Below are 27,051 nucleotides of genomic sequence, written 5' to 3'. Positions count from 1 at the left end.
CCAAATAAAGAGATTTTATTCAATGGGTATCCATGAGAACATGACAAAACATTCTGTAGAATAAATTATATATCAAGAAGAATATGCATTTCCTGAAGGACCATGACTACTTGTAATTTTATATTTCATGTATGACAAGCATAATAAAGCCAGTTCAAATAGATCAGTGTTGTTGTAGATTCCAATGAAAACAGTACAGAAATAATCTGTTACATTTGATATTGTTACTATATGTATATTCACATTGAAAATATCCTTTAATCAGTGGTCTTACAGTCTCTTGTTCAAAGGGGCATCTCCCCTCTTAATAGATTGTACAGTAGTTGATCAGGTAAGTGCATCAACCTGTCACTAAATCACAGTATTGGAAGTATCTGTTGGTACAGAAGTGTGGTGTGCTCAGAGTTTCACGTCTTCACTTGCATCTGATGCTGAAGATGATGACGATGAAGAGGATGAAGATGACGACGACTAGGGTGCAAAAAAAAGTTAGAGTTAGTAGGTCTTTTAGTATTTAGTCATGGCTTGTATCCTTAAAGGAATAGATAACAAATTTACCTCAGAATATGACAAAAGAAAGACAATCACAATATACACTGCCACTAGATTTTTTCATGTTTTCGAGAGAAGTCTCTCACCAAGACTTATATTATGATCAATATATTTGATCAAAAATACAGTAAAGTTGCACAATATTATTACAATTTAAAAAAAGATGTTTACTATTTTAATATGTTTAAAATGTAATTTATTCCTGTGATGGCAAAGCTGAATTTTCGTCATCATTACTCCAGTCTTCAGTGTCAAATGTTGAAAAGAGTTGCTAATGCTTAATATTTTTGTGGATGTTTTGATGCATAATAATAAAGAACATTTCTTTAAAATAGAAATCTTTTCTAACATTATAAACATCTTTACTGTACTCTTGATCAATTTAATACATCATAGAGAAAGAAAAGCATTATTAATGTATATTTACATAAATACATAAATACACTTTCGAACCAAACAGTTTAAATGAATACTTTACACTAAAATTATATTGATATAATTTACTCATGTTTATACCATTCCAAACACAAAGTTATGTTGTGTTATGTATGATGACTCCATGACTTTAATTAAAAAAAGTATGGGCAGTGTACAGTTCTTCAAAATGTCTTTTATGTTTCACACAAGAAAGAAAGTCATACAAGTTTGGAATGACATGAGTTTGAGTAAATGATGACAAAATGAAAAACTTAGTATTGTGTATTGTGAGGTATATTGTGAATATTGAAAACATTGAGAAATGCTGAAAAGCAGTGCTGACCCTTGACCGGGTTTGAGCAGGTGGAGTGGCCGGCCTTTCGTTGTCACTTCCTGTATCTTTCCTCTCGTCCTCCTGTGCGTAGGCTGGTGCCGGGACATCTGCGGAAGGCTCTTTATCCAGCAGCTGAGGGGTGATGGCGACCCCTCGTGCTTTCAGGTGCTCATAGGCCGTCCTCTCAGCCACCAGGAGGACCAGCGTGTCCCCGCTCTTGTGGATGAGGTTCACAACCTCCTCATGTGTGCTCATTTCCACATTCACCCCATTCACCTCCACAACAATATCATCATCCTCCAATCCAGCTCTGTCTGCTGCTCCATCTTTCACCACCTGAGAGAAAACACATTAACAGGTTATTCCACCCCAAAATGAAAATCAGTTACTCAACCTTATGTTCTGATGGAAGAATATCATGTCCACTCGTTTGCATATAATGAAAGTGAATGGGTGAATCTATCAAATTCCAAAACTAAAATCAATTTCTAACAATTTACATCTATTCTACTTTATTTAAAAATGTATATTTAAAAAAATAAATAAAAAATCAGCATAAATCTGTTCATTGTGAAAACAACTGAATTTATTTAGTTAAAAAATATAAACATGGTTAATATCTATAAATATGGCTAGTCTTGGAACAAACAATATTCAGTTAAAATTAATGGGATTAAATCAAATTGGAATTATTAATGATAAATAATAAACCTGGTTATTGTGTGTTTAAAGCAGATTCAGTTTATTACAGAAATATAGTTTTGACTTGCTTTATTTGTGTATGGCTGACCATTATGAATCATATTATATGTATTAGTTTGTTAGTGTTAAATGGTTGGAATTCAAAAGGGTGAAACGTTTTTTATGCAATTCAAATATAAATAATAATAATGAATAAAATATAAATCTATTAATTATTATTATTATTATTATTATTATTGCAGACTTGGAATATAAGGCTTATGGACAACATTTATGATACTTTAATAATTCTTTTATGGTACCTTTCTGATATTTTGGAGCTTAATAGACACCAGTCCCCATTCACTTTCATTAAATAGACAAGAACAATTGGGATATTCTTTACAAATTCTCCTTTTGTGTTCAGCTGAAGAAAGAAAGTCATACAGGTATGGAATGTCACGAGGATGAGTAAATGATGACAGACTTTTTGGGTGAACTCCTCTGAACCTATTCAAAAACTGAACCTATAAAGGAAAGCTTTCTAGAAATGTCAGCACAGGTCATTTGTCAGAGCCCACCTCTTTGATGTACTGTCCGTGAACTCCCTGGATGCCATTGAGATGGAAACCAAATCCAGCAGCGGTTTTCTCCAGCCGACACAGTTTGGGTTTGTGGTCCACATCTGCTGGAGCAGGTATGGCTTCAGCTTCATGCTCAGGATAGCTGGGCGGGGACCCTCTCATTTCCTCCCAGTACAGAAATGGAGAAACACCACCCTATACAACATAGTATTACATATTTAATACAGACAGTAATTTCAGACTAAAATTTTATATTTGCAGTAACCGTGTACTCTTCAGTATCAGTAAAAATGTTTCAAATCAATGCTGTGTTGCGGCTATCTGAATGAAAAGGACTCACCAATTTGTACATTTTCTCTGCTTCTGCATCCAGCACCAGGAGGGAGCACTTGTTTCCTTGTTGTGATATTTTTTCCACCACCTGTTCATGTTTGCAGTTATTTATTTCCTGTCCATTTACAGCCACTAGTCTGTCCATATTCTTCAGTCCCGCTCGCTCCGCAGGGCTTCCTTTGTCTAGTTCTCCAATATAATGGCCTGACACAGAAAACAAAATACAACATGAATCAAACATAATAATCAACAACATAACAAATAATCAACCAAGCGTGGTATGCGAGAAGGTGGCATCTACAGGGAACATCCAAAGCAATGTGTACATATACTGTATAAGGACTGTCAATAGAAAAAGCCAAAACCCTGACATTTTAGAAATCCCAGCCAAGACATGTCTTTGAAAAAGTATGGTCATCCTAATTTATCTTTTCAGCAAGTTAGTATTTATTGATTGTAATTAAGAATATGAATTCAACCAATTTAATTATTAATGTATTATTTAACATTTTTGTAATATATATATATATACTGTATATGAATGGTAAAATATTTTTCTATTAAAATGCCCTCTCTTGCAACATACATCGTTTACTGTACACAGGAACATCTTGTGATATTAAATCATATTAAAATGCTAACCTTTTTCTTTTTTTTTTTCTTTTTTTACAGCATTTTAGAGGCATTTCAGTAGATAACCTTTGCATATCACTGTACAGTGTCATCAAAATTCCTCTGAATCACAGTTACGCAATGTCAATTATCTGGCATAAACACATTGCCTTTACACTGCAATAAACCTCAGTAAGTTCATTTGGCACCACCATGCTACAGAGAAAAATAAACAGAAGAATAAATTAAAGTAATGCAATGGTAATGCAAAGTGAATCAGAGCTACTAACACCAAATTTCAGGAAATTACAGTCCTTCTGTATTTCCCCTGAGTTCATGCCTGCGAGCAGTGCACTTAACCTCAGGTTGCTCCAGAGAGACTTCTATGCAATTAGTGTGCCGTAAGTCACTTTGGATGACATAAAATAAAGGATGAAATTCTTAAAACTTACAAAAGAATGAATACATAGCTTGTGACCTATTTCAAATTCTACAACTCTTTTACATTTCTTGGCTGGTCAGATACAGATGCACTGCTATAACATTTCAATCCCTCAGCAGGAACCAAAAGATAAGCCACCAAGACAAATCTGACAAGAACATAATACTCAGAAAGGAACAAGGTACTTTTGGAGAGAGCTCATAAATACTCTATTTTAAACTGTCTTTTGAACAACTGAAGCAGATTTAATTTAGACTGCAATTAGGCTAAATTTGACAGGACCTTAAATCAGTTTGATAACACAATACTGTATGTCACAGGCTAAATTTGTATTACATGCTGACTTCTACACCATGGTAAACACTTACCTGCACGTTTAGGATCTTCCGTCAGGAGAAAGCCATAACCATCTGCTCTCTTGGTCATGACTGCAATGCGTGGTTTATACAGGAGGTGCTTGACAGTGGCATGAGCCGCATTTGGTCGAATGCCTTTGCTCTTGAAGAATTTGTCAGCATCCTCATCCACCAACAGAAGCATCACTTTGTCCCCGGCTGCTTTTACCTACAATAACAATAGGACTACATTATTATTATTATTATTATATTTTCCTCAAACACTGATATTGGGTAAAACAGCAGAGTGAAGGTCTTCGTCAGCATCCATTCTGGTTGCACACAAAAGAAGATATATTGAAGGATGCTAGTAACCAAGCAATTATGTGCCATTGACATAAAACAAAACAAAACAAAAAACATAGAAGTCAATGGGACCTGGTACTGTTTGATTACCAACATTCTATACAATATCATCTTTTGTGTTTGGAATGACATAAGCGTAAGTGAATGATTTAAAATGAATTTTTTTGGGTGGACTATCCCTTTAAAGCTTTTCTAAAATGGTAAAGCTACTGAATTCTTAAATTGGTGATTAAAGGTACTGTTAAGCACAAGTTACTGCAGTTAGAATAAAGGCATAATTTTAACTTACCTTTTGCACGATCTGATCATGTGAGAGACTCTCAACATTCTCACTGTTTATCTCCACTATACGATCATCCAGCTTCACACCGGCCTGATCAGCTACTCCTCCAGACACCACTTCTGTCATGAATACGCCCTTAGTACCTGAGAGAAAACAGGGTTCGATCAAATAACTCCTGTTAGTACTTCATCTTATGTGTCATCTGAAACAATTCCAACAATGATCAACATATTGCTTGATCCAAAACAGGTCTAAGAAATTAGTTAACGTTTGACTTTCTCAGCCTCAGATGACCATTTGCTGACTGACGACAGCACTGGAAAAGACTTTCTTGAGCTGGCAAGCTCTAATCCGTTTAGCGCACCATGATCATTTTTGAGAAAAACCTAATGACAGGATTTACCAAAGATTTACTGCTTTGTTTTCTGTGTTATAGCTGTGAAAAAAATCTGTATTTACTACTGTTTATATATATATATATATATATATATATATACTGTATGTATGTATTGGCATTTATGAGGTATTTGGTATTAAGAGTCTTTAACATCCATGGACTTCAGATGAAAAGTTTTTCAGATTATTAAACTGTTCTTAAAACTAAGGGGGGAAATATACAAAACATCTTTTGAGAAGGTTCTTTGAGGAACCTAAAATGGTTATTCTATGACATCACTGCAAACCCTTATTTTGGAACCTTTACTTTTTAGAGAGTAAACAATTCAAATCACAAAGTCTACACATTTGATATTTCTGTCATTTTCACCATTTATTTGAATTTATATTTTCAGATAAACCTGTCTCTAAATGGTATATAAAAAATTGATCAAACATGCTGCTTTACATGTTGGTCAGATGGTCTATTCTAAGTGGTCAGTTCTTGGCCCAAATAAGCATTAAAAATATCTTATGGTGTTACTTAAGAATCTGGCTATGGGAGTTTTTGGCTTACCTTTGGTGGACTTTAAGGAGAAACCAAATCCATTGCTGGACTTTTGCAGATAACAAAGCTTGGCTTTAGCGGCTGGTGCAGACACTCCATTCATGGTGGGCTGGCTCTGACCTGACTGGGACTGAGTGTCAGCAAGATTCACGCCGTTGGCTTTGGCTGTCTTGTATGCCTCTTCTCCAAGGACATGCAATGTCACGCTCATCCCATTCTTTCTCACCAAATCTGCAACCTGATTCGTGAAAAAGACAAGTCTCTAGGTCTACCACCAAACTATTGAAATACAATATATTGAAACAAATAATACAGGATTTACAGAAAGTCGATTTTCAAAAGCATCAAACCTGGCTGTGCTCCAAATTGTCCACAAAAGTTCCATTGACTCTGACTATGCGGTCGCCGTCCTTCAGACCGGCCAGTTCAGCCGCGCCGCCCATCTCCAGGGCTCGGATCAGGTGACCCTCCTCGCCATGCTCCACTCGGAGGTAGAAGCCATAGCCCTGACCCTCTCGCTTAGTCAGAGTAATGATACGTGGTTTTGGCCCAGCCATTTTCCCTGTTAGGAAACATCTATCGATCAGTGTTGCTTTCACACTGAGGTCATCTACTCTTCTTACATCTGATGTTATCTTATCATAGATGCACACAATTCATTATATACCAATCATCTGGTGATAAAATTGACAATCACAATCCAGCAACATGCCAATAAAGTGTGTGGAGACCAAATTCATTTCTCACAATATATAGAAATTATAATGACAAAATATTGTGAGTTAAATCACAGATTAAATCAATGGCATGCAGACTGGTGCAGATTAGACACAGAGGTGAACATGATTATGCAATCTTATGTTCTTGAAACAGAGTGATAACTGGGGTAATACAGAATTATCAAAGGCCATATAATCACTTCCCTGTGAAAGGGTGCATTTGCTGAACTAAATCACTGAAGGTTTAAAGCTGGTGTTAAATGATATTTGTAAAATAATTTACTTATATTTCTGTGTGAAACAGACAAAAAAAAAAAAAAAAAATCAGACAAATTAAAATAGTTACTAAATGTAATTAGTTATTAATTACGTGAATCAAATTGAATTATTAGAGCTAAAAATATTGTATTAAATTGAGGTATTAATTGCATTAAAAAATGTTTTAATAATATGCCCTAATTAATCATGCGTAATAAGACCTAGAAGGTGCATTAACAAATATAGTACATTGTGATTTTATGTTAAATTTAAGTAGAAGCGGAGCAAATAAATAAATAAGAGTGTTCTGATTCCACAACTGTTAATTGTTAACAAAATGCCTGAATGTGTTTGTCAAAGCATATTTTGCTTTAAAATGCTTATACCTTATCTCTGTACAGATGACAATCAATCAATTCATTTATTTATTTGATAAATAAAGGTATTGTGTTTTAGAATGAGCTTTAGAGTGAGTGCTCTGACTAGTTGTATGAGATTCGTGAAATGTTTTATTTATAATTCTTTCTAACATGTACCTCGTACCTTGTCTCAGTAATTACGAATGCCAATCATGAAATCTTTACAAATCAATAGACACAACTGGGAGGAACTATCCTCAAGGCTTTAGAAAGATTGCCTCTAGCCTTGGTTTATTTTGATAAATGTTTGACCAGGGGAAAAGCGCAAGTATCTAGCTGTAGGTTGACGCTCAACAGATGCCATGTCAATTACATAATACCTCACACATCAGCTGAGAGCTGAAGTACACTTTTCACACTTGAGTGCTCCATGAACTGCTCTATGAGCTGCTAATGCTTTCACATCATCACGTTATGCCTAAAACCACCTCCTTGCTGCTGTTTAATAATTAATGCAACTTGGGTCAAGTTTCTCATCCGTACAAATAATTCGAAAGCAAGAATTTCACTTAAGCTATCAAACTGCATTATAAAATTTCTCAACATGATTCCCAGGGCGTCATCGCTTAAATTTAGGTGGTCTGGAACAACATTTCTATTGTATTGTATTGTATTGTATTGTATTGTATTGTATTGTATTGTATTGTATTCTATTCTATTCTATTCTATTCTATACTATTGTGATAATATAAAAGAAAATCTATTCAAATCACTCTGAATATATATTTCAAATAGTAAGGTACACATCAAAGCACATATTTCTTCTTTCTCAAAGCACTTGATATTTCTAAAGGTACATCTATGTTGTGTCACTCACCAGCTGCAGTCTCCTCAGTGTCCCGGTCTAAAGGAGGTGGCTGCCTGCTTCTGCTCAGGTGTTATCTAGCGCTGTGTAAGTGTGTGTGAAGGACTTTGACAGGCCAAAGGTTGATCTAAAAGGTGAGTTATTTAACCACGTCCCGTGGCTGGAGGTTTATTCTCTGTTGCTATTAGTGACCATGTTCTACCCTAAAATTCAAACGAATAGATCATGTTTGTAATAAGACATCTTTATTTGCAAATTTGAAGTCTGTAAGGATATTTCTTATTCACTATATTTACTTGGTTTACTGGGCTGTAAGTGTGTGTTCACTTTAAGCTCTACAACATGCTACAGTATTTGTGATAGTTGGATAGCTCTAGATTTTATTGTCATCCAGTACACAATATTGAAATCTAGTAACCAGACTGCAGAACACCTTGAAGCATTAAAATAACTATAGTATACATTTTCTATGGTATAAATGAATAAAAAATAAATAAATAAATAAAAATTCAACATAGATTTTTATATACAGTGCCTTGCGAAAGTATTCATACCCCTTAATTTTTTCACATTTTTTTTTACGTTGCTGCCTTATGTTAAACTGCTTTAAATGACTTTTTTTTCCCACATCAATCTAAACTCCATACACCATATTGACAAAGCAAAAACAGATTTGTCACAACTTCTTAAATTTATTTAAAACAACAAAACAAAACAAAAACAAAAAAACACAGAAATAAGTACATTGCATAAGTATTCATACCCTTAACTAAATATTTAGCTGAGGCACCTTAACAGTCTCAAGTTGGTTTTGTTTGATGCAACAAGCTTTGATGTTTGGAACTGAGGTTCATCAGACCAGAGAAAAATGTTTCTCACAGCCTGAGGGTCCTTTAGGTGCTTTTTTTTTGCAAATTTCCCAGATGTGTGGCTTGACACAAACCTTTTTCTGAGCTCTACAGGCAGTTCTTTTGACCTCAGGGCTTGTTTTTTGCTCTGATATGCATTATCAGCTGTTAAACCTTTTATTAAGATGTGTGTGCCTTTCCAAATCATACCCATTCAATTGAATTTGCCACAGGTTAACTTCACTCAAAGTGTAGTAACATCTACAAGCAATATGAATGCTCATGAGCTAAATTTCAGCTGTCCCAGATAAGGGTATGAATACTTATGCAATGGAATAATTAAATTTTTTATTTTTTTATTTTTTTTTATTTTTAATACATTTGCAAAGATGTTAAAAAACTGTGTATGGAGTGTAGATTGATGTGGAAAAAAGTAATTTAAAGCAGTTTAACATAAGGCAGTAACATAACAAAATGTGAAAAAACTAAAGGGCTATGAATACTTTCGCAAGGCACTGTATATATATTTTGAACAAAGTTTCTTATGCTCAATAAGGCGATTATTTGATCAAAATACAGTAAAAACAGTAATACTGTAAAATAATTGTTTTAAATATTCAAATATTTTATGTCATTTATTGCTGTGACGGCAAAGCTAAATTCAGCATAATAACGGCAGTCTTCAGTGTCACATGATCCTTCAGAAACCATTCTTATACACAATTTGATGCTCAAGAAACACTCGTTTTATTATTAATGTTAACAGTTGTTGATGCTTAACATTTTGGTGGAAACCATGCACTACTATTGAAAAGTTTTAGGTAGGCTAAAAAAAATAAAATAATAAAATAAAAATAATAAAATAAAGTAAAATAAAAACTTCTGAAAATAAAAATCCTGAAATAAATATATCATGGTTTCCACCAAAATATTAGACAGTGACAACTATTTTCAACATTTATAATAATAAAAAACAACTTAGCATCAATATAATATACTGATAATAACCAATCATCAAATCAACATATTATGATTTATGAATAATCATGTGACACTGACGACTGGAGTAATGATGCTGAAAAATTTGCTTTGTGTCACAGGAATAAATTACATTAAATATTTGAAAATTGAAAATTACTATTTTAAATTGCAATAATATTTCACAATATTACTGTTTTTGCTGTAATTTAGATCAAATAAATGCAGTCTTAGTGAGCATAAGACACTCCATTCAAAAATATATTATTTAAAAATAATTTCTTACTTTTTTCTTAATAAATAATTCCAATTATTATTATTATTATTATTTTTTATTCTAAAAAATATACAGATTAAACTCAGTCAGGCTAAACAAAGTCTATTAAGGTTTGATGCCATGCCATTGTCCTTCATGATCACAAGACGATTGCAATAAAAAATAAATGCAGGTGCCACAATGTTTATTACTCTCTCTATTCCATTAGATGCCTGTGCAAATAACTGGGATCATGGCACTGATTCGCAGGTCAGTCTTCTGGTAAATCATGCCCTCTTAACGTAATTGGTGTTTTCAGTAGGCCACTCAAATGATCTGAGTATTAGCGAACTCATTAAATCTAAATCCTAAATCCTGTGATAGAGTCAAGTGAGGAAACCAGTCTGGACCATGAGTGTTTGTATAATCACAAATTTGTTTGTATCACCTCTGTAAATGTGCACAGACTCAGGCACTTCATTTAGACAAGAAGCCTGTGCTTAAACGGCTCATCGGCTATACAAGAGAAAACACCTGATCAAACAGATCAAAATCTCTAAAACTATTTTTGTAGACAAGCAATAATGATAATTTTACTATCATACAAGGTGCTATCATATTACTGAATCAAATGATCATAAACTCTTCACTATATAAGTTCTATCTATCTATCTATCTATCTATCTATCTATTTGAGTCAATACTTTAAGATACGTGCCGTGGAAATGTATGATCAAAACTAAACCTACCGTGAAAATGTTCACTGAAGCCAACTACACCTGATCTGTTCTGTGAATATTTATTAATTTAGGACGAAACGGCGTGCAATTTATTAACACTAAAATACATTATGTCCGTTATAATGTTTAAAATCTAAAAAAAAATTACTTTTCAAAAAAAGTTGGAAAAATGGAAAAGGACAAAAAAAATAAAAAAAATAATAAAAAAAATCCACAGAAGCGGTTCTGCTTCCACAAGAGGGCGCAGATGCTTCACCCCACCTGCCACATCATTCGTAACTTCCCCTAAATCTCCACGTGCTCGTACTCCACAAACTCCCTTCAATGCCTCCTCCTCTCCAGGATGCTCAAATCCCTGAATCCCACCGGCTCACCCCCAAACTCCCACCCCTGCTGTTTAAGAGCTCATCAATAAACCCTCAGCTCAGTCCACGCGTGAGAAGAGACTCAGTGGCGCTCCGCGCTTCATCACATTCTCACACAGAGCAACTGTGCCTTCAACACACTGCTGAGCAACAGCGCTTTATTTCAGCATGAGCTAATCTTATTTCTCCCTACTTACCTTTTTATTGATTCTTAATTTATCCTCTTTAAATTTCTGCTCTCTAAGCAGCTCTTTGCGCTCTCATTAGACACTTATTGTTGACGGATGATTGCGAGGAACTACTAATATAAAATAGTTGCGGTTAGGTCCGAGATGGATTTACAAACGCTAAATGATACATCTGGGATTTGGGCATGCCTTCAGCTTCAGAACAGCTCGGTTCTGAACGGGACCTTAAACGGGAGTCTGGAGATTCCCAACGGCACCTGCGGAGACGCGCTTCTGGTGCCCAAGACGGAACCGGCGCGACCCAAAGGTGAGGATCTCCCGATACACACTCAGCACCAGAACGCTGCTTCATTCGCGTTCGTTCAAGACACTCGTTCTCCTTCACTATGAGGTACCAAAGCTTGTCATGACCCTGTTTTGACACTATGGAGAGGTGGAAGCATCCTCCGGTGGCTTGAAGTAAAATCAGGAAATGGTTGTGGGTGTTAAACGTACATTAATCACTTCAGTAAGCACAATTAAAGTTATACTGGTGGAAGTTTTAGTACGCTCTAAATACACGCCAGCGAATAGAAACGTTCGCCTGAGGAGGTAACCATAGTAACAGTACTCCGCGCTTTTCGTATGGTTCATCAAAAATATATAGGCTAGGCAATAGGCTTTATGATACAGGCTATTTATGTATCGGGAGTATAAAAAAGTTTTGTTAAAAAAGTCTAGTAGCTACTGGACATTTGCGTTCTGGAAGCGCCAAATACAATTCGGTTGCGCTAGATGAACCTGAAGAGATTGCTTCCAGAAAATCAGTTTATGAGAAATGTCTTTAAATTTCCACCCTCTAAAATTCACTGAATATTTCGCACAGCCTACTGGAAATAAATAGCACACCATGCCATGTTTTTGTCCTGTAACCTGGCACTCCTTACCTTTGAGCAGGTAGAATACGGTATTCACGGCATTTCATCAAAGTGTTGTTATATAATAGCCTACTACAATCACTGTATCATGGGGTGTTAGGGAAAGGACAATGGTTGTTACATCTTGGGAAACTGTAAATTACTTTCTGCCAGCATCGCTGCAGTTTTATTTGTAACTGCAGAGAATTGCGATGCGATTATAACCCTATATCGTTTATTAGATTCTGATGCCGTATTTGCATCAGCCCACGAAAGTTGCTACAACAAAAGGATAATGAAGTATGTGTTGGCAACCAGATGTAGTCTAGCTAGGCTATTTAAATAGACACTTGCGAGGAACACTTTTGAGTGAAAGGTCTTAGAAGAGTGTATTCGTATCGACTGTAGTCAAATCGTATAAAAAAAAAAAAAAAAAAAAAGATTTCATGAAAACATTTTTACATGGCTGCTGTAGATAAGCACATGACCAGAGTTTTGTAATTACAATCTCGGTCATGCTCCATATAGCATGGCATATTTGGGACATATACAGTTTTTCTCAGTCGCTTTGGTGCATTTCTCGAAACGTCCTTAATATTTGCAAAGTAGTATGTGCATTTCTCAAAACAATTTGTACAAACGGCACCACACAATGGATTTCCTGCAAAAGCCTGTAACTTACTCAAAATCTTTAGTTCATCTTTCAAAAGTAAGTATTTATGTCAACGAACATATTAGTGCCATCAGAATGAAAAGTCCTTGTGTCATTGTTCACAAACAAGATAGTCAAAATGCTTAGTCATGCTGTCAATATAACAGTGCACTCAGTTAGTATTACCTGCTGTAAACTATGACAAGAGTTTGGAAGAAAGTTACTGTACTGAAGGCTGCACTTCTTATGTATGCCATATATCCATTTCAAAAGTACAAATTTACACATTACTGTTTGTGGGATATTGATTGAAAGAGACTGTTTCGAAATGTTTGAATTATCGAGGATAAGGTCGATCTCCCAATATTTAGCTGCACCCTTCAGCCATTGTAAGGCCATGATTGACAACATGGTCCACAATAGTGGCCTTTATTTAATCTGATATGCGCCTCTGTCTTTGGCCTCTTCTGCCTCTTTGCCTCTGTATCCTTCCACCAAGCATCCTTACTCCTCTTCTTCCTCTCGGCTGTTGACCCTGATCGTTTTCTGGATGTTCATCTATCGTCAGAATGTGTAACTCTTGTGTTGTCCTCTTTCTATACATTCTCTCCAATTGAAGGTTCATGAGATGCACCTTTGAGCTATTTCAGAGAACTGGTTTATAATTGGTTGAAGTCAAGATTCACTTTCACAATTCATGACAAATTTACAAAAAGTCTAATAGAAATGTGTAGAAAATATGCTTGACAGTTTATGACAACTAGATCAACCATTTTGCATTTAATGACTTCAGATGTTTTGAGGGGTAAGACTATTGCACAGAGAACTATATAATACATTTTGAGCAACATGATATTAACAACTGATAATGTGGGAAACCGCAGACAAATGTACATAATCAGTTGCATGGATGTACCAAAGCAATCGCAACTTGTTCAAAAGAATGAGAAACTGCTTTTGAAAAAGTTGTTTTGAAAAATTCATTTCTGATCTGAGAAATTCACCAAAGCAACTGAGAAAAACTGTAATAGCTCTGATTAATCCCCAACTCTTATAAATTATAGAGTACAATACGATGCAATACATGTCAATAAATAAGTGGTCACATTCATGACCAGTGGGGAAACATAAAGCCCTGTTTTGAATAAATGTTGGTTTAATTTATAAAAGTTGTAGATTTAAAATTACATTTAATGAGACAAAGTAAAAAACACTTTCACTAACCCTTATAAAGGTATAAGCTATTGTTTCATTAGGCCATGTCCAAGGAGTATAATGCATGTGCTCCACAAATCTAAATTAAGTCAGCAGTGTCTATACAAGAAATGGAATTTGCAGCCTTTCCACTGCTTTTAGAATCACTGCCAAAGCAAATAAATAATTCAGAGTTCACTGCATCACCCTCTGGGCATTATGACGTGAGGGACTGTTTTACCACGTCAAGCAATTACTTATCTTGTGCAAATGAAGTGATGACAAATTCTATATCTGCATTAAATGTTAACTTTAAAACATAAATAAATAAATAAATAAATAAAGCATGAAATATTCCAAAGTACTAAAGAGAGGAAAACCAGTATTAGCAATGAAGTTAGCTTTGCTGGAAGAAAGCAGATGTTAAATATTTCTCAGACAAATTTTCCTTATATTAGATTAGTGATGGACATTACATGACCGGCTCCAACTGCCACTTGCAACATATCAAGTCATAACCACAGTGTCCCCAAGGCTTCACGATGCTGTGCGCTTTAACAGGATTGTAAACTTCATGGTTATGACTGGATTTTTTAAATAATAAATCTGAATATTACAGTTTTTCTCGATTGCACACAATTCATGAAACAATTGACCATTTTCTCACAACTATAAACACAATCTCAAAACTACACACCAACTTGTACAAACTTCAAGCTTCCAGGTCAAAACAAATAGTTTAGTCAAAAACATGTTCTCTTTTGTCAGACTCAAACTTTGGCCTCAGATGATACACAAACCTGTCAAATATTTTCCTGACTAGAGAACACTAGTGAGATCAATTCAAAACACTGTGACAAAAACCTCCTTTTGGGAAATAGGAATCCTTTTGCTAGTCAGTGTCTGTTACAGTATACAACATACATAGAGGGGTGCAAATACAGTAAAATTCAGCAATAAACTTTAAGAAAAGTTTACTTTCATTACATTACTGTAAATAGATCTTACAGTAGATGAAACTCACTAGAGAAAAGTTCAAAGTCCAAACAACTGAATATACAGCAAACACACATTGGAATATACAGTCAGTTACTGTAAATGAATGAATAAATAAACTCATTCATTCATTCAGCATCCTCTGCCAAATTGCATTACAGTGTGGGTAGTATCCTTATTTGTTATAACAGTTTCTTAGTCTTCTGACAAAAGACTTCTCTGCCTCGCCTAGACAGTCGTCTCTCAGTTCTGCAAAAATAGAATACATTTACAGTTTTTTACAATCGCTATGACAATTTTTTCAATACTTCTAACAATTTTCCTAAACTCTTAACGCACCAACACACCTACAACACACAACTGACAAAACAGTTAATTTCATGCTCAAAATCACACATTGCAATCTAAACTCCAACACTAATTTTCAAATTACAATAATACACTAACACAATACACTACATCTACCTAAACACTGCAAACATGTCTCAAAATCAAATTAGTAATCCAAAACTCTAACTCATGTTCTCTTCCCACAGGAACATTTAGTCAATCATAGCACAATATCATAAAAACACTAACATCAAATGGAATTATAGAAACTACAGCATTTTAGGTGTCAGGTCTGACCTTAATAGACAAGTGTATTGCATTGATCATAGATTGTGTTTTACACTACAGTTTCTTTTGAAGCCTCTCTATAATTTTTGTTTTGTTGGGTTTAGTAAATGCATGTATTTTGTTTATTTTGCTGCAGAAAGGAGGGAAAGACAGAAACAGAATTGCTGCAGTAAAGGCTTTATTTGCAACAGGACATTAGAAAGACACGAAAGAAAACAAGAATGCAGGAAAAAAACAAAAATATGCAATATAGCTGTCATTTATTATGTGAAAATACAAAATATACAAAACAAAAAAAGCCACAGAAGAATAAAAAAAAATCTATAAAAAATCATGTGTCCTTCTGCATTTGGCCACATGTTCTCATCCATATCACACCTGATATCTTCTCTGGCAAGGCTTCTTGGGAAGAATCTTTTGGTATGCCTTATCCTTCCTGGTATTGTTCAGCTGTGATGTCTTGGCATTCAGCATCCATTGCATCCTGGAGGGACATTTGACCCTGTGGACGATGGTCAAAAACCTTCCATCTCCAGGCTCAGAAAAACCTCTCAATGGGGTTGAGGAAAGGGGAGTAAGGGGCAAGGAAAGGAGACATCATTCTTGAATGGGTGTCAGACCAGGCTCTGACTGCACTGGGAATAGTGGAACGCCAAAGTCCATTTTTTCGTATCAATACCATGAGTTTTTGTTTTTATTTGGCATACTATTTATACGCACTTTCATGAGACCGGGCTCAAAATATCACATTTAAGCAGGAGTGCACTTTTCCACACAAGATCGGCCCAAAGAGGCCTTCTTTTACTGTATATCATATGGTCATGCGACTGAAAGAACCACAACACCTAAGTGTGTTTCCTAGATGGAAATCAGCTGTAATTTATATATTTGCATGACTTCAATCACCTGTTTCTCATTAGCAATATAGAATAAAATACAGAGGACATATTTGTGTTTCAATTCACAATATGAACAGCTGCTCACTTTTACTTTAGCCTATAAGTTAATTTTAGAACATGATGTTATCTGTTCTGACATACAGTGTGAAAGCATTTGAAAATTTGGCAGTAAAATTACATTGTTTTGGTCTTGGTTGAGCTTGTGTGTAAAAGAAGTTCAAGCATTTGAAATTTGTGTTAACTGTATGCAATTTGGGTCAAAGCAACAAGAAATGTGTTAATTGTATAGCCTACACAGATGGATGTTGTACTAACTGTGTTAAGAGTTTAGGAACATTGTTAAAAGTATTGATTTTAAAAAACTGTAAGGACTACTTGACTACAAATCAATAATGAGTTTGAGGGAGTACAACATGTGCTACATTATTTACTGTACATAGAATAATGAAAGTTCTCTCATCTGAAGTACTGCTGCTTTGTACAGTAATACAGTATATTGTATGTGTAAGTAGTATTGAAACCTTGTAGATGAGCCTGTAGACCAACTTCCCTCATGGTCGGTGCATGCAGAAGAACATGGTCAACTATAGAGGAACAAATGACCTTTGACCTTATCCCCTTCATTTTTATTTTCCCCTCCAATTCCTTGTTGTCTCCCACTAGCAGGATTCATTTTCCAAAACACATAATCACTCGTGCTCTTGTTTATATCATCCTGAGATTCTGACCTGTGTGTCATCAGTTTTGCTACTTAATGTTCACACGTGTGCTGTTTGAGTTCATTTTTTGATGCTTGACTTAATTATATTGTGTGTTTGTGTTTTCACAATGAGAACATGGTTAAACCTGTGCAAAATGATGGCATTTTGTGTAGAGTTTTGCAGAAAACACTGAGCAAATTGGAAAGTGTGCAAACAGGTGAAATGTGTTAAAAGTTTTGAGAAATGCGTCTTTGTTTCGAGAACTGTATGAATGATTTGGAAAATTGGGCCAAATTAATCAGTTATAGTGTGTTGGCAATCAAGAAAAAACTGTAAATTAGATCATTTTTAGAGTCCTTTTAGACACATTTTACTAGATATAACTGAATTGAAAATAACACATGCAGAAGAAAACAAAACAACAGTAATTGTATGTGATTAAAAATAATGACAAAAAAGCAAAAAATAAATAAAAACAAGTTATTGTTCATCGCTATAAAAATGCTTACTAGCAGTGTTGGGAAGGTTACTTTGGAAATGTAATAGGTTACAGATTACAAGTTACCCTATTTAAAATTTCAATTACTTTATTAAATTAGTGTAACTGATAATATTCAATTACTTTTTGATTACTTTTATAAATTTCTAATGAATGTTTATATCTGTTAATCATTTTCAAACATTTAGTGTTAACCTCAGTAGTACTCAACACTGATTACTGACTTTCAAAATCCTTATTGCTTTAATTTAGATTATAATAATTCAATCTTAAAGTACAGCCACCACAGCCATACTTTAGCATCTCATTTAAATACAGATTTCAAATCATAACTAATTAAAATCAATCAAATCTTTGCATAGCTATGACAGGAAACACTGGCATAAATGGTTAATCTTAAAAAAATTAATTAAAAAAATAAAGCATATACATACACCCAAATAGGAAATGAAACAGTCTAGAAAAACAGTCTAGAGTCCTATTCTGTCATACATTTATGAAACATTGATGTCTCATATTTAAGAGCAGTCAATGTAATTTGGGAAAGCAATCCATTAACTCTATGTGTGTATGTGTGTAAAATTATTAAGATTTTTTTTACATTTTCATTTTGTAATTAAATCGCATAATGCCATTACATGAAACTAGTTACTTCAACACTGTTTGTTAGACAACATAAATTGTGAAAATGTGCTACAATTTCAACATTTAAATGGTTTTACTTATTTTGAATATTCACTCAGTCAACTTGACTTCTTCATTAGGTCACCCAATAAACGCCATTTAAGAAGTCAGTTGAGGTCGAAACAGCTCTTTGATACACACTACTACACATGTTCACATTTTACAGCAAAAACATGTGATTTCTCCTCTTTCTCTCTGGGTGCTTTGATGGAAGCATTCAGCATACCTCTGGGCGCAGGCTAAATTTAGTGCATTGCCACTGAGGAGCCTAATCAGAGACTGCTCGACAATACACGTATTTGCTGTCCATTTCCTCCATCAGCAGAGGCTGTTGTGCTCTCTGTTCTTGTGTTCAGTATAAACCCTGATCATCAAACACACGCCTGTCATTATCGCCATCACACGGTGCTCCAACAGCACTCTTCAAATCCACAGGTTCTGGACTTGTAGCATACACTGCAAACTCATTCATTCTTCTTGATGATGACTCCAGGATGGGGTGCACATGCTTCAGGCAATCAATGTCATCTCAGTGATTTTCTGTGAATCTTAGTCAGTCTCTTCACTGTACTTGGCAATGCAATGATTTGCATTGTGAATGAATGCAAATCAATATACTATAAGCCTAATTGTTTTGTATGGAAGCATATTTCCGCCACTGAATGAAAAAAAAAATATATATATATTATAAATTAATATTATAAATAAATAAATAAAATAAAATGAAAAATGCAATTATGACTTTTTATCTCATAATTCTGAACTTATTTTCTCAATATAAAACAGTTGTGAGAAAAAAAATTAAAATAAATAAATCTGAATTGTGAAAACTGTTTCCAAAGGAATGGAAAAAAGGTAATTGCGATGTTTTTAAATCTCACAATTCTGACTTCTTTTCGCATTGCAAGTTTATTTTCTTCTCGTGATTTGAGTTTATATCTCACAAATGTGAGTTCCACAGTAAAAGAAAAAATATATATATATACTGTATATACATACACATATATACATATATATACATACATATATATATATATATATATATATACACACACACACACACACACAGAGACGTACACATTGATGAGACCGGATCAAGAAACACAGAACTGAATGCAACTTATATGGAGAATGTAAATGAGGATAATGACTAGACACACCTGAACATAATGACACAATCAAAAATGAGGAAAAAGGTCACAGAGCGTGACTGACATATTTATAGTGCAACTGAAGTGTACTTACAATAGTTCTGCTTTAGCACAATCAAATATACTTCAGTATATCTTTAGTTGGACTTCAGCATTACTTACGCACAATTAAAGTGCATTAAGTACAAAATGAGTTGTTCCAATTTATCAGACTTTAAGTATACCAGTTTAGTACACTAAAAATAGTGTGTGTAAATGTATGTGTAATATACTTAGCATGGAATAAATATATTTCAAATACATTTTAGTATATTTATTTTTCACTAGGATTAACATCTCGCAATGAAATTTTTTTTAAGAGAATTGCTTATGTCCCACAATTCAGAATTAATTTTAATTCATTCTAATTCACAATTCAGAATTTAATTAAATTTGAATCTCACAATTCTTTTCTTTTCCAAATTGCAAGTTTGTATTTCATAATTCAGATTTTTTCTCAAAACTGGGTTTATATCTTGCAATTTTGACTTTTATCAAAATTGTGAGTTTATACCTCACACATCTACACACATTTTCAAAACTTTGCCTCTTTTTTTCAAAACTTTACACACAAATCCAAGAATTGTACACAGAAGATGCAAAATGCCTCACATCTCTTGCAAAATGAAAGACTGCATTCAAAATATCACAAACACATCTCAAAAGCAAACATTTGCAAACACCTTTGCCATAATATTAATTCCTGTTCGATTTTTGTGTGTTACATAAAGAATTGTGTGTTGTGTTTTGCAAAAAGTGTTTTATGAAATTGAAAACTGAGTCAAAGGTCGAGAATTAGTGTATGGTTTTGCAGCTTTGGTGTGTGGTTCTGCTGTTTGAGTGTCAGGTTTCAGAAATTGTGTGACAAGTACACATTTTGTGTACGTTTTTTTTCCCGCAGCATCTCAAGTTTAAAGCTCACAATTATGACTTTTCGCTTCACAATTGAGTTAAATTTCGCTTCACAAGTTATCTCAAAATTCTCTTACAATTGCAAGTTCATATCTCACAGTTGTTAACATCTCAGTTCTAATTTCTTTTCTTCTGAAAATTGTGAGTTTATATCTCACAATATAGACTTTTCTCACAATTTAGACTTTTCTCTTTATGTCTCAAAAATGCAAGAAAAATTTAATTACATTTATTTATTTATTTAACATTTCATGGCAGAAGTAAACTTCCATAGTTTTGCTATCCTAACTCTGCACATGATAAATTGAATTATAACATTTGCATTTAGTGTATTTTTCTCTGCTGACCCCATCAGAACAAACCTTCGACCCCCCCAGTTGGGAAGCATTGCTGTATATGATCAAACACGTGCTGTGTTAACATGACGAGACAGGCAGTAGAAGTAATTTGCTCTGAAACAATGCAACCTCTGATCTCAGGTGAGACGCCTGTTGAGTTTGCTCAGGATGAGGTCTTCAGTCATGAGCTCTTAACATTTAGATGAGTCCAGTGATGAAGCTGCATCGGGGTAATTTGAGAAGACACAGAGGTTAGCAGAACGTCATGCTTTGGCTTAATATAGCAACATTTGTGGCCAACAAGTGATTAATAAACGTCCTTGACAGATCTTGATGATGATGATTGACACCAATGATTGAATCCAATCATTAGATAATTTACTACTTTAAACTTCTCTTTATACTGTAGTGGGTTATGAGGGGTCTCTTATGGGTGCTGTATGGCTTCATACAGATACAATGAATCAGCAGTCAGCAATGCAGAATTAATCTTTCACACTGTTCACAGTAAAAAGAAAGAACTAGACATTTGGATGTTATTATTGCAGTATGCAGTGTGCCTGAGTAGTTGTAATGGCCTTAATTGACAAATGTGTTTGGTTGTCCTCAGAACATCAGACAGTGATCCGAATCCAAATTATGGCATTGCTTTTGTTTTTGGCTCTAATGTAGAAGCAAACAACTCAAAGACATTTGCTACCCAGTAATTTAAGAGACCAATAATTATACATTTGTGTCCACATTGCATTACTTATCCTTTTTAAGACTTTCATTTATTTGTGTTTGGAAAGAGACCAGCAAAGCAGCGTCTGAAATTAACTGTTTTTAAAAGGGCAGTATTTCAATTCAATTCAATTCAAGTTTATTTGTATAGCGCTTTTTACGATACAATCGTTGCAAAGCAGCTTTACAGGAAATTAAGTTTCTACTATATATAGTATTTCCTCCATCAAATTGGTTTACAGGGGCATTTTCACATGTACAATGGGATTTTTCTGTTTGTATAATAACATGCAGTCTGCCATTTATTTTTTAAATACATGAATCAATTGAAAAAATAAAAAAATAAATAAAAATAAGACGACATAACTAGATAGAGTGGAAGTCAAATTAAAACTGAAAATATAAAAATAAGGACTTTAAACTTAATCACTCTTAAAAAATAAAGGTGCTTAACAGGTTCTTCACAACGATGCTATAGAAGAACCATTTTTGGGTCCACAAAGAACCATTCAGACAAAGGTTCTTTAAAAAAACCCATCTCTTTCTTACTTTTTTATAATCTTAAGAGCCTTCTTTTCACCACAAAGAACCTTTTGTGAAACCGAACGGTTCTTCAGATGTTAAAGGCTCTTTATGGAACCATTTAGACAAAAAAAAAGGTTCTTCTATGGCATCATGAAGCACCTTTATTTTTAAGAGTGTACAGGTGCTGGTCATATAATTAGAATATCATCAAAAAGTTGATTTATTTCACTAATTCCATTCAAAAAGTGAAACTTGTATATTATATTCATTCATTACACACAGACTGATGTATTTCAAATGTTTATTTCTTTTAATTTAGATGATTAGAGCTTACAGCTCATGAAAGTCAAAAATCAGTATCTCAAAATATTAGAATATTTCCATTTGAGTTTGAATAAATGACCATCCTTACAGTATAAATTCTGGGTATCTCTTGTTCTTTGAAACCACAATAATGGGGAAGACTGCTAACTTGGCAATGATCCAGAGAACGAACATTGATACCCTCCACAAAGAGGGTAAGTCACAGAAGGTCATTACTGAAAGGTGTGGCTGTTTGCAGAGTGCTGTATCAAAGCATATTAAATGCAAAGTTGACTGGAAGGAAGAATTTGGGTAGGAAAAGGTGCACAAGCAACAGGGATGACCGCAAGCTTGAGAATACAGTCAAAGCAAAGCCGATTCAAACACTTGTGAGAGCTTCACAAGGAGAGAACTGAAGCTGGAGTCAGTGCATCAAGAGTCACCACGCTCAGATGTCTTCAGGAAAAGGGCTACCAAGCCACTTCTGAACCAGAGACAACGTCAGAAGCATATTACCTGGGCTGTGGAGAAAAAGAACTGGACTGTTGCTCAGTGGTCCAAAGTCCTCTTTTCAGATGAAAGTAAATTTTACATTTAATTTGGAAATCAATGTCCCAGAGTCTGAAGGAAGAGTGGAGAGGCACATAATCCACGTTGCTTGAAGTCCAGTGTGAAGTTTCCACAGTCAGTGATGATTTGGGCTGCCATGTCATCTGCTGGTGTTGGTCCACTGTGTTTTCTGAAGTCCACAGTCCACCAAAAGCTGGTTCAATGACCATAGTGTTACTGTGCTTGATTGGCCAGCAAACTCGCCTGACCTGAACCCCATAGAGAATCTATGGGGTATTGTCAAGAGGAAGATGAGAGACACCAGACCCAACAATGCAGAAGAGCTGAAGGCCACTATCAGAGCAACCTGGGCTCTCATAACACCTGAGCAGTGCCACAGACTGATCGACTCCATGCCACGCCGCATTGCTGCAGTAATTCAGGCAAAAGGAGCCCCAACTAAGTACTGAGTGATGTACATGCTCATATTTTTCATTTTCATACTTTTCAGTTGGCCAAGATTTCTAAAAATCCTTTCTTTGTATTGGTCTTAAGTAATATTCTAATATTTTGATATACTGATTTTTGACTTTAAAATCAGAGCTGTAAGCTCTAATCATCAAAATTAAAAGAAATAAACATTTGAAATATATCAGTCTGTGTGTAATGAATGAATATAATATACAAGTTTCACTTTTTGAATGGAATTAGTGAAATAAATCAACTTTTTGATGATATTCTAATTATATGACCAGCACCTGTATATACTGTAATGGAATATAATTAGAATATACAGTGGTGTGAAAAAATGTTGGTCCCCTTCCTGATTTTTAAATATTATGCTGACCAAAAAGAACACAAAGGCTCGTCTCACATTTGCCCAAAAAAATATCTTGATTATCCCCAAGACTTTTGGGCAAATATTCTGTGGACTGATGCGACAAAAGTTGAACTTTTTGGAAGGTGTGTGTCCCGTTACATCTGGCGTAAAACCAACACAGTATTTCATAAAAAGAACATCATACCAACAGTCCAACATCATACCAACATCATACCACCATGGTGGTAGTGTGATGGTCAAGCAGCTTCAGAACCTGGATGACTTGCCTTAATTGATGGAACCATGAATTCTGCACTCTAATCAGAAAATCCTGAAGGAGAATGTCCAGCCATCAGTTTGTGACCTCAAGCTCCAGTGCACATATGGGTTATGCAGCAGGACACTGATTCCAAACACAGCAGCAAGTCCACCTCTGAATGTCTCAAGAAAAACAAAATTAAGGTTTTGGAGTGGCCAAATCAAAGTCTGAACTTAAATCCAATTGAAATGCTGTGGCATGACCTTAAACAGTCCATTCATGCTCGAAAACCCTCCAATGTGGCTGAATTAAAACAATTCTGCAAAGAAGAGTGGGCCAAAATTCCTCCACAGCGATGTGAAAGACTCATTGCCAGTTATCACAAACGCTTGATTGCAGTTGTTGCTGCAAAGGGTGGCACAACCAGTTATTAGGTTTAGGGGGCAAGCACTTTTTCACACAGGGCCATGTGGGTTTGGATTTTGTTTTCCCTTCATAATAAAAAAACTTCATTTAAAAACTGCATGTTGTGTTTACTTGTGTTATCTTTGATTAATATTTAAATTTGTTTGATGATCTGAAACATTAAAGTGTGACAAACATGCAAAAAAAAAAAAAAAAATCAGGAAGGGGGCCAACACTTTTTCACACCACTGTATTAATTGAATATAATAACTACAATAGAATATAATTAAATAATGAAATATATTACTATATATATACAGTGGTGGCCACCTGACAGATTTGAAAATATTGACCTTTTTTGCCTCCAAAACTTGATTTCATTTCATAATGTTCATGAAACATGCAGATGGTTGATCTGCAAGGGGCCTTTTTTTTTTTTTTGCTGCCAAAGTTTAATTATTTGGGGTACTTTTGCCAGTTTCAGTATCATTTTTGTCCAGAGTCCAGGACAAATTATTACACTGCACCAATTTCATGTGCAGTTAGTCCTGTTTTCAGTATGTTCCTAATAGCTTCAACATTTTCTGAATGTTTATGAAATTGTTGCCATCGATAACGACTTCACCTGACACTTGAGACTCGAGTTGTAAACTTACAAAAGATAGGCTACCAATTACAAACATCATTCAGGAAACAGCATGGATTGCTTTGCTGCTTTGGGAATATTGATTACAGCCTAAATGAACTGTTAACCTCTGACTTTCCCTGACAATCAAGCTTTTTCCCAAAATCCATGATTAGACATTGATCTATTTTTGAATTGATCACTTGTTGCTGCAACAGTGATTTAACCGTTTGTAACTCATGGCTTTATCAATGTTGGTGAATTACTACTTTAAAACTATAGTACTTGAACACTATAGCTTGTAAAGCAAAGTAACCCAGGATTTAGAAGAGTTTTACTACTCTTGAAAAATAAAAAGAAGATGCTATTTAATGGGGGCAATATATTACTCTCAGATTTTATGTTATATTTTAAATCTCTATATTTTAATACATTTCTGTGGCTCAAAAAAAATTAAAAAAATAAATATATATATAATAATAATAATATTTTAAGCAATTTAGCGTAGCAGCAAGGGCTGCACAATAAATTGTATTTTAATCAAGATCACGATTTCTGCTTCTCTCGATTTATTAAGCATAATTGTCTGGCAAAAATGTAAGTTGGAGTTTAGCAATCTCCACTGAGATATTCTGCTCAAGAAAAAGTATAATAGTGATTTTTTTGGTTTGTTTTTGTAAAGAAATCTGTAAGCAAACCATGCAAAGGGACATTCTCTTGATTTGTGCAAATGTGAAAGTGCAATAATAAAGTTAAAGGGTTACTCCACCCCAAAATGAAAATTTTGTAATTTATCACTTACCCCCATGTTGTTTCAAATCCAAAAGCTTCATTCGTCTTCGGAATATAATTTAAGATATTTTGGATGAAAACCGTGAGGCTTGTGACTGTCCCATTGACTGCCAAGTAAATAACATTGTCAAGGCCCAGAAAAGTATGAAGGATATCGTCAAAATAGTCCATCTGCCATCAATGGTTCAATTTGAATGTTATGAAGTGACGAGAATACTTTTTGTATGTAAAGAAATTAAAAATTACGACTTTATTCACAATTCGTCTCCTCCGCATCACCGTAGCGCCATGTGGCGCAGCTGACACAGAATAGCGTACACAGTTTGTGTCCAGCGGATATTCTCCAAAACTGCACTACGGTGACGTGGATGAGATGTGGAGGAGACAAATTGTTGTAAAAATTGTAAAGTCGTAATTTTTAGTTTCTTTGCATATAAAAAGTATTCTCGAAGCTTCATAATAGTCAGATTGAACCACTGATGGCAGATGGACTATTTTGACGATGTTTTTCATAATTTTCTGGGCCTTGTCAGTGTTATTTACTTGGCAGTCAATGGGACAGTCACAAGCCTCCCGGTTTTCATCCAAAATATCTTAAATTGTGTTCCGAGGACGAACGAAGCTTTTATGGGTTTGGAACGACATGGGTGTAAGTGATTAATGACAAAATTTTCATTTTGGGGTGGAGTAACCCTTTAATATTAAATTAATAATTGAGAATAAATTACAATACTAAACAAAAATAAATAAAATAAAATGACAATAAAAACTGAAAATTAAGAATACGACGGTATAGATACTAATAATAAATAAGATAAAGAAAATATAATTATAATAATAAATAAAAATGCCTCATTAAGGCAAGAATTTAACAAAAGATATAGTGTTATAGCACTGGTTATAACAATGACAATGAGTATGTGAAATGCTGTTGATATGTGAGGAATATTCATGCACTTACATTTGGCCTCAGATTCATAATTCATGCAACTAACTTTCATGATATCTTGATT

At 34.5% G+C, this 27,051-nt stretch overlaps 2 protein-coding genes across 2 annotated transcripts in view; one reads left to right on the top strand and one right to left on the bottom strand.

The window, feature by feature from the left end:
- On the bottom strand, positions 1-8,206 carry pdzk1 (PDZ domain containing 1). Its single transcript, XM_058787067.1, has 9 exons — positions 8,096-8,206; positions 6,233-6,444; positions 5,892-6,120; positions 4,946-5,082; positions 4,324-4,519; positions 2,909-3,105; positions 2,566-2,763; positions 1,313-1,639; positions 1-471 (listed from the first exon to the last, which is right to left on the bottom strand). Exons 2-9 carry the CDS (start codon positions 6,437-6,439, stop codon positions 400-402), a joined length of 1,563 nt encoding a protein of 520 aa, XP_058643050.1. The 5' UTR covers positions 6,440-6,444; positions 8,096-8,206; the 3' UTR covers positions 1-399.
- A 3,200-nt stretch (positions 8,207-11,406) lies between these two features.
- Positions 11,407-27,051, top strand: part of cckbrb (cholecystokinin B receptor b) — a 36,889-nt gene continuing 21,244 nt past the window's right edge. The window contains exon 1 of the mRNA XM_058787068.1: positions 11,407-11,765. Within this exon, the coding sequence (XP_058643051.1) occupies positions 11,603-11,765 (163 nt within the window). The 5' untranslated portion in view covers positions 11,407-11,602. The remainder of the gene's footprint in view (positions 11,766-27,051) is intronic.

This window comes from Onychostoma macrolepis, chromosome 09 (assembly GCF_012432095.1).
Source record: "Onychostoma macrolepis isolate SWU-2019 chromosome 09, ASM1243209v1, whole genome shotgun sequence".
NCBI lineage: Eukaryota > Metazoa > Chordata > Actinopteri > Cypriniformes > Cyprinidae > Onychostoma > Onychostoma macrolepis.
The sequence above is the reverse complement of the archived record's forward strand: the minus strand, read 5'-3'. Positions and strand labels throughout refer to the sequence as shown.

Excerpts from the sequence above, each read along its gene's own strand:
- pdzk1 (XM_058787067.1), bottom strand. The coding sequence starts at position 6,439 with ATGGCTGGGCCAAAACCACGTATCATTACTCTGACTAAGCGAGAGGGT. Across the intron at positions 6,121-6,232 it reads ACAATTTGGAGCACAGCCAG|GTTGCAGATTTGGTGAGAAA; the intron begins GTTTGATGCTTT and ends TTCACGAATCAG. Across the intron at positions 1,640-2,565 it reads ACGGACAGTACATCAAAGAG|GTGGTGAAAGATGGAGCAGC; the intron begins GTGGGCTCTGAC and ends GTTTTCTCTCAG.